This window comes from Myxocyprinus asiaticus, chromosome 9 (assembly GCF_019703515.2).
Source record: "Myxocyprinus asiaticus isolate MX2 ecotype Aquarium Trade chromosome 9, UBuf_Myxa_2, whole genome shotgun sequence".
Lineage (NCBI taxonomy): Eukaryota > Metazoa > Chordata > Actinopteri > Cypriniformes > Catostomidae > Myxocyprinus > Myxocyprinus asiaticus.
The window spans coordinates 5,060,620-5,077,440 of NC_059352.1; the positions used below are offsets into that span (position 1 = coordinate 5,060,620).

At 37.3% G+C, this 16,821-nt stretch overlaps 1 protein-coding gene across 2 annotated transcripts in view; it reads left to right on the plus strand.

Annotated features, from left to right (window-relative positions):
• LOC127446285 (voltage-dependent calcium channel subunit alpha-2/delta-2-like) overlaps positions 1-16,821 on the plus strand; it is a 347,446-nt gene that overhangs the window by 225,589 nt on the left and 105,036 nt on the right. For both annotated transcript variants that reach the window (XM_051707064.1, XM_051707065.1), the window contains exons 5-6: positions 5,185-5,229; positions 15,966-16,107. In XM_051707064.1, the coding sequence (XP_051563024.1) occupies positions 5,185-5,229; positions 15,966-16,107 (187 nt within the window). The remainder of the gene's footprint in view (positions 1-5,184; positions 5,230-15,965; positions 16,108-16,821) is intronic.

Sequence of the window (16,821 nt, forward strand, 5' to 3'; positions counted from 1 at the left end):
ACACTACTGTTGTCAGGGTGACACTGGCATCAGGTTTGTTTGGACTGGCACAGTACAGAAATGGGAATAGAACATGCATGGAAAGAAGAAGGACAAGGAGAGACAGATGTTCAGAATGGCATACTAGCATACTACTCATACTATTTCTACAGTATGTGTAGCATGCAGAATATGCAAAGTTTCTGTTTGCAGTAAATACCTGAATGACCTACTACTTCTAACACAATGCCCTGGGTACTGTATCCTACAGTGGAATGCACATTATGATATGGAACGGCCACTATTCACTTACCAATCAATTCTTGATTGACAAAATCCCACTTGACATATTTTTAAATGTAGATGGATACAGCCCCACGCTACATTTTTTTCTTGTTGAACATCATGTTTCACTTGAAAATACTTCAAATTACCTAAGTAAGTTGGTTTACGGATGGCATTTCATGACTGAATAAATAGGGGCCAGTATATAGTACACACTGCACATATTCCATTAAGGCTGTCTCGATATAATCATACAGCACTATATTGTTTTTTCTCATGATATTGTATAAATACTGAAAATCCATTTATTTTATTAATCTATTGCTGAATTCATATCATATACAGCAGTTCAATAATGAAGGAGCAGATCATCTAAGGCGACATCCACACTTATCTGTTTTCATCTGAAAACTCAGTTTTCAGTTTCTTAATGTAATGGTTGTCCAAAGTGTGCGGTAATAGAGAGCGTTTTCGAAAGTCTCCATTTTTGGTGGAGGAAAACACTGTTCTAGTGTGAGAGGTTTAAACGTAACAAAATTGATATGTTTTTGAACAAAATGGTGTTAGCTTGTATCGAAAATGCTCTCCATTACCGCATACTTTGGAAAACAATAACGTTACGAAACTAAACATGGAGTTAAACGGATTAGTGTGGATGATTATTTAGGCCACGTCCACACTAATACATTTAACTCCGTTTTCAGTTTCGTAACGTCATCGTTTTCCAAAGTATGTGGTAGTGGAGAGCATTTTAAAAACGGCATTTAAAAAACAGCATTTTAGTGCATAAACGTAGCGAAATCAATGTGCTTACTAACAAAAACATATTAGTGTGGATGCAGCCTGAGACATGAGTTTCTTAGCATGGCCAGAACTGCAAGAGCGATTGAAACTGAACACGCAGATTCACTCTTGCATGTTTTGCCACAGTTTCTATCGAGATCCAATTATTATATTGTGATGCATCTGGATATATTGAATCATGACAGATGTATTGCGATATGCATTGTATTGCGAAGTGGTTGGTGAAATTCACTAGTACACTAGTATTCAAGTCAAGTCAAGAAAGCCTTATCGGCATGACTGTTAGAGTTTACAATATTGCCAAAGCATTTTACAGACAGATGTGCACAATATAGAAAATAAAAAAAATAGGTATGAAAAAGAAGAAAAATAAAATCACAATAAAGTGGTAAAATGTAATACAAAATAAAGTATTCCATTTCTACTAAAGCAAGAAAGAGGGGCAGACTTGTCGCTAAACGGCATGGATAGTCTTAGATGGAAAATACACATACAGAAACAGACAAAATAATAAACAAAGATAAATCCAGTTAGCAGTGAAAATCAACCACGTTTACCCTTGAGATTGTGTCCTCCACATGAACAGGAAATAGAATTGAGAGGAAGGAAAATAGGAGGAGAGAAGACGCAGACCCCCCAGAGAGTTTAAACGGCGGGGGTCTCTGTGTGTGAGCACACTGGCATTAGGATCGACGAATATGCCGCTCCAAACCAGTTTAAACAGTCCTACACAGCAATCAGTCATACAGCACCTCGTTTATTGAGAGATACTAAACCACACTGATGTTCAGATCAAAGCCCGTCTGTATGTGAATCCAAACAACAGCGTTTTCTGCCAAAACACCACTCTTGTTTCCGCAACATTTGGACAGTTTTTGTACCCTTTGTCTCTATAAAATGACAAATTAAGTTCAGGATGTGTCCAGGGAACATCTGATAGTCTATTTTGAGTCATTCTGTCATGGTTATGTCTCATATTTTGGAAGAAATTCAGACATTCCACTTTACAGTGTTTCCAAAATTAGGCAGATTTATACTAGACTACTCATGAGGGTTATTTACGCAGTACATTGCCGTGTTAGTAAAGAACATGCCATTTATTCTTACTATTAAAGTAGTATAAAACATTTCTCAAGTGATCAAACAACATGTTCACACAGGAAGTCGACATGTTGCTTACGAAAGTTCATGTACTCAACTCCATACTGCCATCCCCCATCAGACATTTTTCCATCAATTCAGTAGTGATCACATTTCCCTCTAGAGCTACTAACCTCTGAGACACAGGTTCTAGTCCCGTGGGAGCCAGGAATAATTGAGTTCACATAATACATTTTTACTCTATTGATGGTTAGGTTTAGAGTTGAGGTTTTGATTAGGGGTTAGAATTAATAAAATATGCATTCCTGGTGACTATTTTGTATTATTTACCACTGAAAATACTAGTTGCTTTTGGCGCCCCCTTATGGACACTACACCTGGGTACTGGAGCTCACACATTCCCATTAGGGCTGTCAGTTGGGCAGAGAAACTAAAATCAGCTGATTTTTAAATAGACATTGTTTCCGTAGACCACAAAAGGGTGCATTGAATACTTAAACCATACAGCGCCGTGTTATATTATTGCAAAGAACATTACTGGCTTTTAAAAAAAGAGCATTCCATTTTCAACTAATGTGCATAAAAGTTTTAGTCGGTCCATATTCTCAAATATTAAGTCAAAAGTAAAATGAGTGGGGAAAATGCTTCAATAGACAGTTCACATGGTGTTACACTTGCACTGATCACACAGTATTCTACCCCAGATTCAAGTTTCATAATAACAGCGAAATACCACTTTGTTTTTTGTTTATTACTGTTCTATGTAGGGTAGCAATATTCCCAGATAGCAGTGGTATTCGGCTGAACTATGAGCCCAGGCCAGGGGTTGTTCAATCAGACAGAACACAACAGAATATAACTGAACGTGAGGATCTTGAGACACACATTTCCAAGTTGAACTCTGTAACAGTTAAGGACAGGCAAGGGACACTGCCCTTCCAGCCGTTCTGTCAGCCGGTGGTCCACCCTGCCTCCAGTGAACCTGGGGAGAGACGAGGGGAGGCCTGGGGAGAGGGAAAGGGTGAGTGGAGACACAGAGAGAAAGAGAGAGAGAGGAGTGAGAGAGAAGAACTTGCTCGCTGGCTCCCAGACGTGTTGTTGCCTGGTCCTCAACCGCACCTCCGCCCTCTGGCGGATGCCAGCTCACTAATCCCCCGGCAGACAGCAGCAAGTCCTCCGGCCCTGGTGGACGGAACCGCTCCTCCCCTTCTTCAGCAGACGACAGTGGTTCCTCCGGCTCTCGGTGGCCGGCAGCACCCCTCTGTCCCCAGGCAGACGGCCACGGCTGCTCCCTTGGTGAATGGCAGCAGCAAGGACTCTGCGACAGCGCATCCCTCCTACCTCCTGGGTTTCAGCAGCACTGTAACAGATAAGGATGGGCAAGGAGGAGGCGGGAACCGGCTGAACAGTAAACATCAAGTTTAATAAGAAACTAAACATAAAACAAACATAAACCAAACACAGACACATATGCAACGCAGCAACGTGCGTCTCTCTCTCTCTCTCAGACAGGGGCCTCCAGCTCCCCTTTATCTCGCTCTCCCGCTGATCAGCTGATTCAGCACCAGCCGTGCATCATCACGACCCGGCCACGCCCTCCTCCTCGTCACAAATTCCTTTCCTGACGAAGCGTTTAAAAGTCTAATTGCTTAATCTGAGAAATTGTTATATAAGAGCAAGACGCAATGGCCAAAGACCTCCACCTACTGTAAGGGGCTGTACACACCAAACGCTTTTGCAACCATCCATTTGTATTACTTTGTAAACGTACGCTTGACGAACGTCTTTGTTTCTCTTTGTTTTTGTTTATTCAGTGTCTCGTGCAGGAGCGCTGTTTTTTAGATGCTGTGTCTAATTAAAAAGAACATCTTGAGACATCTGCTTTCTGTTAAACTGTATTTGTTGCACTGTGTCTAGCCTTTTTTAGCGCAAGAATGCTAACGATCTGAAGTCATCGTCAGTGCTTGGCACACATCCAAAATTCGAATGCACAGTTTAAGCATTTGAATGAGCATTTTTTTCTTAAATTCGACGAATATTTTAATTTCAAATCTTAATTTGACAGCCCTAGTTCCCATTTTTTCAACAACATTTCCCGCTTCGGCCACTGGGGACAGTGATTCGAATTTCAGTAAGCATAGACTGAACTTTCGACCTACAGTCGTCATACTCACAGAGTGATTAGTCTGAAATGTTTAATTGTTGCTAGGTGGTTACTTTCTGACTCACGTTTAAAGAACCCACCCCCTTGGTACATTGTAAGTCTGTGGTATTTTTTTGCCCAATTCATTGTCCACTTGGTGTAAATTTGATGTCTGATTGCTTTGAAAAGTAATACACACCTCTCCTCAGCAAGCCACAGAATTTTAGGTATAATTCATGTCTATATCACAAACAGTGCAGAGCTGGTTAAATGCTGAAGTTTAATACTTTGGGTTAGGGGTTAGTTCCAATCCCTATCCTGAAGTTTGAGCAATAATATTGTGATGATTTCTTGCCTAATAAATTCTATAAAAAAAAAAGATATGAGAATACTGCATATCACAGAACCCTCTTTTTAAAATCTTAAAGGCACAATATTCATGTTTTGTGAACAGATGTCTAATTTAACCTTAAGCGGTCATTACTGCCTGCCAAAATATCCAAATCTGCAAGCAACTTTATGTAACCGAAACAAATCCCCAGTTCATCTAAAACAGAAGACACGCATGCTACAGTGCATACAAATCCGCAGTATCAAAACAAATGACAATTACCATCTCATGACAGCGCCCTTAGGACAAGGTCATCATTTTATTATTGTTTTATAAACTCTTTGTTTGGAAACAAATGAGCTAATAAGGATTTTTTAATTTTTTATTTATTTTTTATTGTAAAGCAAAAGGAAATTAAATCGAAATGACACCAACAAAAGGTTATTAATGGTGACTGAGGGTCCTGAAGGCAGTAATTATAACCAGAAATTAATTTTCATTCCTTTTACATCATTAATATTTCTGTCTTGTTTTATTATAGGAAACCGACATCCAGTACTACGATTCCAAAGCCGACTCAGATTACGTAAGTGACAGTTATTTTTATTTTTGTTGATTGTTCCTGTGATGATTCAGATGAAAACCCTTTTAGTGCAAAAAGCATTATTTTTGTGTGTCCCTGCTGTGATCTTGAATAGTTTGTTTATTTAATACCTTTAATAGCTTAAATAGGTTTTGCCTGACCTGTTTATATTTTAGATGCCTTATTAGTGTTTGGCCATCTAAACAAAACATGATTTTCTCTCTCTCTCTCTCTCTCTCTCTCTCTCTCTCTCTCTCTCTCTCTCTCTCTCTCTCTCTCTCTCTCTTTAAGGGATTGTTCACCCAAAAATAAAATTCTGTCATCATTTACTGACTCTCATGTTGTAAATCCAAACCTGTATGACATTCTTTTGTGGATCACAACTTTAAGTTATGAACTCAAACATTTCTTATCAAATTCTAATAAGACCAAACATTAAATATAAATGAGATCTCCATTAAAACTCTTGAAATGTCACCATGTTTCCACACATCATACATTCATGTACGTTTTTCATTCTCAAAGTGAAAGGTCACAGACAGTCTCTTCTGCAACATCAACTGCTTGATTGTTTTCACTTTGTCGAGAAAGAAGCCGTTATATCAGAACTCAGTCTGGCAGTATAGGTAGATGGGGAATGGAGGTATGATGAGAGAGAGAAGAAAAAGTATGGGCCGAGAAGTCATAAATCAGAGAGTGATTTTGTTCGGTTGATGCACGGCGTGTGATTAATGATTCAGCACTTAAGGGGATGTCATCGTCTCTAATTGGAGGACATCGCTCATCATTAAAGTGGTCAAGGGGACGGTAGCCCCTCCCGCCACCCCCATGACCCCTACCTCGCTACCTACCGGCTAGAGAAACACAGGGGTCGGCAGGCCGTACTGAGGTTGATTTCCTCAAATGCTCAATTGCAGGCACAAACCCAGACGTCTCCAGAAATGCTTCAGCTTTGACCTCACCTTAAACAGAGTCATCGTCTGCAATCTAATTTCTCTGAAACAGCATGACATGTCTGTTCTGGTTTGGTCTCACTGAAGCTTGGTTCCAAACCCAAGTATGCTGCCTACCTAGACAGCATTTAAAGGCATCTTAGGCATGTTCCCAAGGCAGTTCCAAAATGTAGGCAGCATAATAAGGCTTCCTTCTAAGAGGCGTTGACACCGAAAGCACTTTTTTTCTATGTAAACGTGCTAGACGGACATCATTGACCATGATCTCTGTTTTTTTCAGCATTTTGTGCATAAACGCCTCATTTTTAAGACAGCATGTCAATTTATAAAACTTTTAAAATCACATTGCAATGCACCTGCATTCTGTTATCGCTTTTTCAATTAAAAAATGCAGTTGATGTGAATGCATTCGTCTCACGCATAGGCATAAGACGCCATGACATTTAAAACAACTTCAACTTTCACAAATGTGTCTCGCGGCACCTGCATTCTGCAACATGTTCAGTGTAAACACTTTTGTCGTGAATGTTTTCGTCTCGTGTGTGAGACACGTGTCAATTTAGTAAAACTTCAACTTTTAAAACACGTTTCGAGATTCCTGCATTCTGTTCTCACTTTTTTGTAATGCAAGAAAATGTTCATCTCATGCATGAACACTGCATTATTTAAGACACCGTGCCAATTTATACACTTTTTAAATCGCTGTTACAAATTAAAAACCGTAATCTTTTAAAAACGTGCTCGAGCCACCTGCATTCTGTTCTAGCTTTTTTTTTTAACACAAGAACACATTCAGTGACATTTTTTTTGTCGTAAACATGTTCATTTCTCGCATGAGCGCTGTGTTTATAAGACGCTTTTCAATATAATACAACTTCAACTTTTAAAAAGCCATCTCAAGACACATGCATTCTGTTCTGACATTTTTGTAACGCAAGAACGTGTTTGTCTCATGCTTGAGTGCTGTGTTAAGACGGCATGCCAATTTAAAACAACTTCAACTTCTAAAAAAGCATCTTGAGACACCTGCATTATGGTCTACCTTTTTATAATGCAACAACACATTTGGTGTGAACTAGTTAATCGTGAATGTGTTAGTCTCACGCATGCATTGCTGGAAATGGGGGGGACGCAGGGGAACGGAGTTCCCGGAGTGAATTATGTGGGGGAACGGCGTTCCCGTTCAAACTGGCTACATTTATTAGGGGAATAAAGAGTATTTCTATCTTTTCTCCACTAAATAGCCAATGAAAGCTTAAATGCATGGGATCTTCTGCATTTGTGGTTGCGCAATGTTGAATATCGTGAGTGGCCAGAAAACATTCACGCAACAGATCCACATCAATTTACCAATCTACGCACCAGAAGAATGGACAAATATACAGGTTTCTTTGCTCATAGTACCATCCACAAGTACATAAGTCTATGTGTAATTTAATGCACAAATAAATGCTGAGCCATTTGTATTGGTATTCTTCTTCGAGAACATCTGTTCTGCAGTCTTGACATACACACTACGTGCAATGCTGTGGACGTCGTTTAGTCTGGCTGACAGCAAATGCCCATTCATTAAAATTAAAGGAATTACCCATTAGATTTGGCTATTTTTTGTTTTGTTTTTTAAGAACAACCAAAAATGTGGTCAAAATGTTCATTTTTGACCAAGAATGTTCATTTCTCAAGTGTAATGTGGTTATAGATTACAGAGGTATAATCTCTATAATCTGAAATAAGTGTTTTATGTTTTTATTTATAATACATTTTTCATCCATGATGGCAAAGCCCCATTTTCAGCTGCCATTACTCCAGTCTACTAAGAAAATAAAGAGTCACATAATCCTTAAGAAATCATTTAATGTTAACTTAGTACTAAAAAAACATTACTTTTTGTTAGAACGGTTGAAATGGTTGTGCTACTTAATGAAGTGTGGAAATTGCAATATAGTGTCTTTTTCCAGCTGAGGTATTATATTTTTTTAGTTACTTTACAGTAAAATTTGTTTACACTTTCAAGTCAAATTTCAGTTTTGAAAATAACCAAAAAGAAACATATTTCCTCAAATTCATCGATCTATTGTTCTTTTGAGAGATGAAGGCTATTCCATGCACTTCTGTTCTGAAAAATATAAACAAACTTGATCTAACTGGGACAGAGAGAGAAGTGGACGACCCAGATGCACAACAACAAGAATACAAGAACATCAGAGTCTCTAATTTGAGAAAAAGGCTCCTCACAGGTCCTAAACTAGCAGCTTTAATGAACAGTATATGCCAAACACATTGATTTAAGTAGAGGATTCTTTGATGAACAGAAAGTTTGAAGAATACATCATTTATTTTAAAAGAAATAGTCAATAGTAACATTCTAAATGTCTTTACTGTAACTTGTCAGTTATTTTCAATCAATTTAATCCATCCTCGGTGAACAACAATCTGCTCAATCTTCTCCATCATTGGCCGTTCTAATGAACTCTGGCCAGATGTTGACTCTTCCTTATAGCTACTAAGGAAAACTTTGGGTTGATTTGTCATCATATTTGCCTTTGGTTTGTGGAATGATTTATTGAGAGTCACAAATGAGCCTCTAATCAGCTTTCATAAGTGCTTGAGATAACAAATTGTATACTTGATGCATTGCAGTTTGATTTTCAAAACTGGTAGTATTTAGACAAGTGCACACAGGTGTCCTACAATAGCAGAGTAACCGCCAAAGGTGGAGTTCAACACATTAAAGGGTTAATTCACCCAAAAATTCTCTCATAATTTACTCACTCTCATGCCATCCCAGATGTGTATGACTTTCTATCTTCTACTGAATACAAACGAAGGTTTTTAGAAAAATATCTGAGCTCTGTAGGTCCATACAATGCAACTGAATGGTAGCCAGAACTTTGAGTCCAAAAAGCACATAAAGGAAACATAAAAGTAATCCAAAAGACTCTAGTGGTTAAATCCATGTCTTCAGAAGCGATATGATAGGTGTGGGTGAGCAACAGTCCTTTTTTATTGTAAATCTCCACTTTCACTTTCACATTCTTCTGCTTTTGTTTTTGGCGATTCATTTTCTTTGTGCATATCGTGGCCTACTGGGCAGGGAGTAGAATTTATAGCAAAAAAGGACTAAAATGTTGATCTGTCACACCTATTATATCACTTCTGAAGATATGAACTTAACCACTGGAGTTGTGTGGTTTGCTTTTATGCTGCCTTTATGTGCTTTTTGGAGCTTCAAAGTTTTGTTCACATTCACTTGCATTGTATGGACCTATAGAGATGAAATATTCATCTAAAAATCTTTGTTTGTGTTCTGCAGAAAAAAGAAAGTCATACACATCTGGGTTGGCATGAGGGTGAGTAAATGATGAGAGTTTTCATTTTTGGGTAAACTATTCCTTTAACTATGGAGACGTTCCACTAAAGTTTATTAACCAGAAAGGGTCAATACTTTTTGTCTTCGTTTTGAACAGGATATCAATTATATATATATATATATATATATATATATATATATATATATATATATATATATATATATACATAATTTTAAACCAAATAAAAAACTGATTTTTTGTGATTTTTTTTTTTTGCATTAAAAGTGTGCTTGTGTGTGCAACACTTTTTGGGACTTCTGTGTATTTGTGTACAAAACAATAACCAAATCAAAACATTTGTTTCTTGCAAAATCAGAACCAGAAAATGAAACAACATATTTATTTTACAAAATAAAAAAGTTAACAGTACTTTTATAATTCTAGATGGCAAACATAATCTAAAGTCATTCAAACTACAAAAAAATATATTTTTTTGAAATTAAAAGTAAAGCATTGCCATAATCCAGATGGTAAAATAGTTTCATCTTTAATTGATTAAGTTGCCATTGGTCCAAAAGCACAATCTTATTTACATTCAAACACCAACATCTGCCTGCTGCATGATGATTGCCAAATGTACTGACGTAGTTATAACGAATGACTGCGAGACTGAGAACTGACATAAACAGAGGTGTATAAATGCCATGTATACGGTATTGGCTAAAAAATTCATTTAAATGTTAATTTAATGTCCTGTAAATTAATAGTTGTCACAGCATTTATTTTTTGAGTTTGAAACAGTCTTGTTTGTGTTGAAATAATCTGAATTTTAATATGACGTGGTTTAGTTTCTAATATAGCTAGTACTTTCTAATGTAATACAAACATGATGCGCATTTAGATTAGTGGCTACTAATATTTAAGTATGTATTTTAGGACAGTTGGACTGTCAGCATAAAGCACTCCAAAGATATTTAATTGAATCAAACATGCAACATGTTGAAGTCATGTGACAACAATGTTTTAAAAGTTTACTGACATATAATACGTACTGTTTCTCATTCTATTTGTAAAAAATAGTAGACAGTATACAGTGTAAACTGCACAGTATGCAGTAATCTGTACGCTAGTGTTCCCTTCTCTATTTATTCTGCATAAAATGATCCACGTTAGTTTGTTCAGGCTTAAAAGATGTTATCAACTGTGTTTTTAAAAGTTATTATTACATTAATATTGCTTAATGCATACATTTTGAACTGTCAGACACAAACAAACACACACTTTCACACTCAGAAGGCAGAAGTGGAATCCATGAATAATTTAGTTTGTGATTAAAGTGAACCCGAGAAAGATAAAGGTGTGATCGAAAGAGTCCTTAAAATGTCATTTTTGGGTCTCGCAACCTTTCATTAAACCTCGAAAGCAGGGTGATAAAATTAACAAATTGCCTAATGAATCGAGTTAAACAGGTGGTGTATGGATGGGGAAAATGAACCAATCAGTGTGCCCTGTGTGGATTTTAGCTCCTAATTAGAAGCTGTCTTAGATAATTATGACTGGGCTCCAAAGACAGTAAAAAAAGAATAAACAAATAAAAGACATTGAGCTATTTCCTTTCTCAAAAAGGAAGTTTCCAAACCAGTTGCCTGAGACACGTGTTAAAGAGCAGAAAATAGTGTGTGCCGATGATGTGTTGTCTTTAAAAGTACAGCAAAGTTTTTATCAGGGTGTTGCGGCCATTTATAGCTTGAATACAGTTTAATATTTCATCTTTACGAGACCACAGTTTTTGAGCTATTTTAAGATTATAGTCTGCCATAATTATCACGAAATTATGTAGAATGAAATGGAATGCTGTTAAATACTACTACGATTTTCTGATTCTTCTTCTTCTTTCGGCTGCTCCCGTTAGGGGTCACCACAGCGGACTATGCATGATCCGCATATTTGACTTGGCACAGGTTTTACGCCGGATGCCCTTCCTGAAGCAACCCCCAGTGGCTTAAGATTTTCTGATTAATATGCTCTAAATCAGGATTTTGTTAAATACTGTCCAAACAATATCACATGGTGTCGAACATGGACATGAACATCTGTATTCATGAGCGAATTCAATGCAATGCGTCATCTCAAATGAAATCAAAACAGGTTTGCTCGTTTTTGCATTTCGAGGTGGTTTTTTATCCTCCTGCTTGCGTTCATGTCACATTTATGGGTATCAGAAAGCCTCTGTCTTTCTGTTTGTCCCAACAACTGCTTGTAATTGCGTTTTAATAGACAATTGAAGGTAGGCCATAAATCAGTCCTCACACTTGGCAGGAGGCTTGAATTTAATTTTTCAAAAACAAACCTTTTTTTTTCACATCATTCCCCAATTACTCCCATGGCACACTCTATTGTGTGATTAAATCGAGTGTGTTTGATTGTATGAGATTTGATTATATGAACTTCAACAAGTGGAAAACGATTGAATAGTGGTGATTATCGGATAGAGTTTTAGATTTTAAATTATAACAACTGCTTGTTTTTTTAAGTTTTCCTCATTATTAAGTGTTTTCAGGTTTACAATATAGTATTTTTTACTGTAAATACACTTTGCATGCAGTATTTGACTTCTTATGCTCAATATACATGAAGAATGGTGTATTCACTGGATGCAAGTTATTAAAATCCAGTTATTCTGCCCTTTTTATATATTTTTTTATTTTGTATTGCCTTAATACGTGCAGTCATTGAAGTTCCTTGAAGTGCCAGATTTTTTGTGCCAATTTATTGACTCGAGACGTATTAAAATGCTAATTAGTGGCCTGTGTGGCGAACTGAAGTAAAAGGGTATAAAGGCCGTCATTCGGCAGTCATTGTGGTGAGTTATTGACAGGGTTAATCGCCTGAAGGACTTCAGTGCGATTTTGATAGCCATCACTGACGCTAATTGATTTTTAGCAATTTGCGACCACTTTGATACCTGCTGTTGTATTGTGTCGAGGATAAATCGTATGGTAATGTATTACGGCTTTTCCTCCAAAGAGTTACTACCTTTTTAGTTGGGGAGGCAGGATTTACCCCTGCCATATCAGAGTAATTAGTGTTTGTCTAATTAATCACGGATGCATGTGTTTGTGTGATTTTCTGCACAAAGATTTGCTTTGTGTCAATCAAGGGTTTTATAGTCTTTATTTTAATACCATTTTCAAATTTACTTCAATTTTCAGTTTAGTTTGAATTAGTTTCAGTAATGAACAGTTAGCTTTAGATTTCATTTCATAGACATACTGTATTTCTGTTTGATTGTTTTGCTATATTTTGTTTCAGTTTTAATTTGAGTAATTATAGTTTTACCAAAACATTTCTGGAATTATTTACATCTCGTCTACATTGCATTTTGCGTGATATCATTCACATTTTTAGCACAACTGCTAAATTAGCCTGTGTTACATGTTTTAATGCCATCTACATGAGGTATAGGTCAGACAACAGATGAAAATGACTATTTATTCAACTTTTTTGTTTCATTTAGTGTTTCAACTACTTTTGTTGATTATTTTATATCACCTATTTATTTCATTTAGTATATATATATATATATATATATATATATATATATATATATATTTAATCCTGGTGTTAAGGCCTGTTCACACCAAACCCGTTTTCTCTGTGCGATTGTTTGTTCTGAACGAGTTTTTGAATTGTAACTATGGATTCCGATGGTGCTATTCGTACCGAGTCTGACAAATTGTCCTCCGACAATCCGGAGGTTTTTTACGGAGAGTGTTCCGATTTTTTTTTTCTTCGGACTGCTATGAAAACTGTCTGACCAATGAGATAAGAGATTTTTGTCAGTCACTGCAGCTGCTCAATCTAGCGTGTTGGTGGCGCTAATCAACTTGCAAACACCGGCATTGGACGTGCAGCTGACACACACCCCTGAAAATGATATACTTAAAATAAATAGATGCAGTTAATGAGACCTTGGTACTGCAAACAGAAACCCGGTCTGTTTTTGAAAGTCTGCTTATGGTGTTTTGTCTTAATGTTCATTATTTGATATGTATTACAGTGTGCCTGTTATATTCTCATGGCATTAAAAATAGCAGGGAGGTTCAAAAATTCGTTTGCACTAAGCTCGTAGTAAAATATCCCATAAAAAGATTTGTTACATGCAATGTTTTTGACAAACAAATTGAAGAACCACACTGCTATTTTTATTGCAAGGATAATATAACAAAGGATTGCAATAATTTAAATAAAGAAAAGGCAGTGAGCCAGTGTTTTCTTTTATATTATTTTTAATATATGCATCCTATTTTATACTAAACTTTGTTAAACAAATCCTTAATGTACAGTACTACACGTGTATTTATCACCTTGTGATATATTATCCAGGTATTATAAAAAGGGAAGTTGGGTTCTGGAGTCCATTTGGAAGATACTCGTAGATAAATACATATATTTATGCAGCAGTGCTCTTTACTCATCTCACTCGCATTAAAAAACACAGATTATATACTCCTCAATATGCAACAACACCATGGAAAGAACATAATGAAACAGTTAGGACGAATTAGGTAAATAAATGCTTTAACAGTGTTCATTATATTAATCTCTAAGAGCTGAAGGGTGAGGACAGGAGACTGGTATAATAACAGGAGACTGGTGTAACGACAGGACACTGGTACAACGACAGGAGACTGGTGTAACGACTGGACACTGGTATAACGACAGGAGACTGGTGTAACGACTGGACAGTGGTATAACGACAGGAGACTGGTATAAAGACAGGAGACTGGTGTAACGACTGGACACTGGTATAAAGACAGGAGACTGGTATAAAGACAGGAGACTGGTGTAACGACTGGACACTGGTATAAAGACAGGAGACTGGTATAAAGACAGGAGACTGGTGTAACGACTGGACACTGGTATAACGACAGGAGACTGGTATAAAGACAGGAGACTGGTGTAACGACTGGACACTGGTATAAAGACAGGAGACTGGTATAAAGACAGGAGACTGGTGTAACGACTGGACACTGGTATAAAGACAGGAGACTGGTATAAAGACAGGAGACTGGTGTAACGACTGGACACTGGTATAACGACAGGAGACTGGTATAAAGACAGGAGACTGGTGTAACGACTGGACACTGGTATAAAGACAGGAGACTGGTATAAAGACAGGAGACTGGTGTAACGACTGGACACTGGTATAACGACAGGAGACTGGTGTAACGACTGGACACTGGTATAAAGACAGGAGACTGGTATAAAGACAGGAGACTGGTGTAACGACTGGACACTGGTATAACGACAGGAGACTGGTGTAACGACTGGACACTGGTATAAAGACAGGAGACTGGTGTAACGACAGGAGACTGGTCTAACGACTGGACACTGGTATAACGACAGGAGACTGCTATAATGACAGGAGACTGGTCTAACCACAGGAGACTACTGGTATAACGACTGGAGACTACTGGTATAATGACTGGAGACTGCTATAACGACAGGAGATTGGTATAACAACAGGAGACTGCTATAACGACAGGAGATTAGTATAACGACAGAAGACTGGTCTAATGACAGGAGACTGGTATAATGACTGGAGACTGGAATAACGACAGGAGACTGCTATAATGACAGACTGCTATAACGAAAGGGAGACTGGTTTAAAGACAGAAGACTGGTCTAAAGACAGGAGACAGGTATAACGACTGGAGACTGGTCTAACGACAGGAGACTGGAATAACGACAGGAGACTGCTATAATGGCAGACTGCTATAATGAAAGGGAGACTGGTCTAAAGACAGAAGACTGGTCTAAAGACAGGAGACTGGTATAACGACTGGAGACTTGTCTAACGACAGGAGACTGGAATAACGACAGGAGACTGGTATAACGTCTGGAGACTGGTGTAACAACAGCACAGCCTACTGTACAGGAGTGAAATAGTTTTTCATTTCAAGTTTTACGGACACTGTGTGAATAGACTTTCCGTCAGATGTTTGTCTCACAAAATCGTCATGGATTTGGTGTGAACAGGCCTTCAATCAGTGCATTTGGTGTGTGTGTGTGTGTGTGTGTGTGTGTGTAAGTTGTTTTTTGTGGTTAATGAGAACATTATTTTTGGTTACAAACTATTAATTACGAGGGTATTATGCTATAAATGTGGTTTATGAGGATACCCCTAGTGTCCCTGTAATTCAAAAGGCTTAATAAAAACATTCTAAACTATGTTTTTTTGAAAATGTAAAAATGCAGAACGTTTTTTGTGAGGGTTAGGTTTAGGGGTAGGGTTAGGGGAAATAATCTATAGTTTGTACAGTATAAAAATGATTATGTATGTGGAGAATCCTCATAAGGATAGCTGCACCAACGTGTGTGCGTGTGTGTGTGTGTGTGTGTGTGTGTGTGTGTGTGTGTGTGTGTGTGTGTGTGTGTTTACTGACATCTATTTCTGTTTTTCTATTTGTAGCAGTCGGAAGGTGATGATGGAGAAAACCTCATGGAAAACCCAAACTCTCTCTCTTTGGAGTTTGTGGATGACCCTAACTTTAAGAACAAAGTCAACTATTCATATACTGCTGTACAGATTCCTACAGACATCTATAAAGGCTGTGAGTACTGAAAAACATGCACTCACCCAAACCCTGATGTGATAGATGATTACACTAAAAGTGTTTGTCTGTTAAACCTAAAAATGTGTAAAATACCCAGTTTCAGTTGGTAATACATCAGATTACGGAAGTAAATTAGGTTGTAAATATTATTTCCATGTTGACTTTAAGGTAACAATTGCACATTTTCACTTAACCAGATGTTTTATCTAGATAATTAAAAAATGTAATACTAGTTTAATACCTATGATTAGAGTTTTTTTCAAATCCCTAACCAAAGTATGAGCAATAGTAGGCCTAATAGTGATGCTTCCCTTCACAAACACCATTAATAAATGGTTGTATTCCAGTGGAGATTACTAACCAATAAATGTTAAAGTATAGCTTTAGAAGAAAAATGTATGCTTAAGTATTTCATTTGTATTTAGAAAGTGTTTCTATGTTGCTCAATTTGTTAACTTGACGACTAGGACAGATGTTTGTTGTATAAACTGTGAATCTCCCTCATCTGTCCTTGATGTTGTTGGTTTATGGGTAATGGATGATTGCTGAGAGATGATGCTGACAGTGTGTGATTAAACATTTGGACAGTGTTACCATTGCGCTGCTATAATACATAACCATTACTTGTCACTCTATAGAAAGTTGCTGGAAGATTTTCTGTTTAGTGGCGCTCTTTGGTCCATATCGTGGAGTTTTCTTTAGTTATGTCAA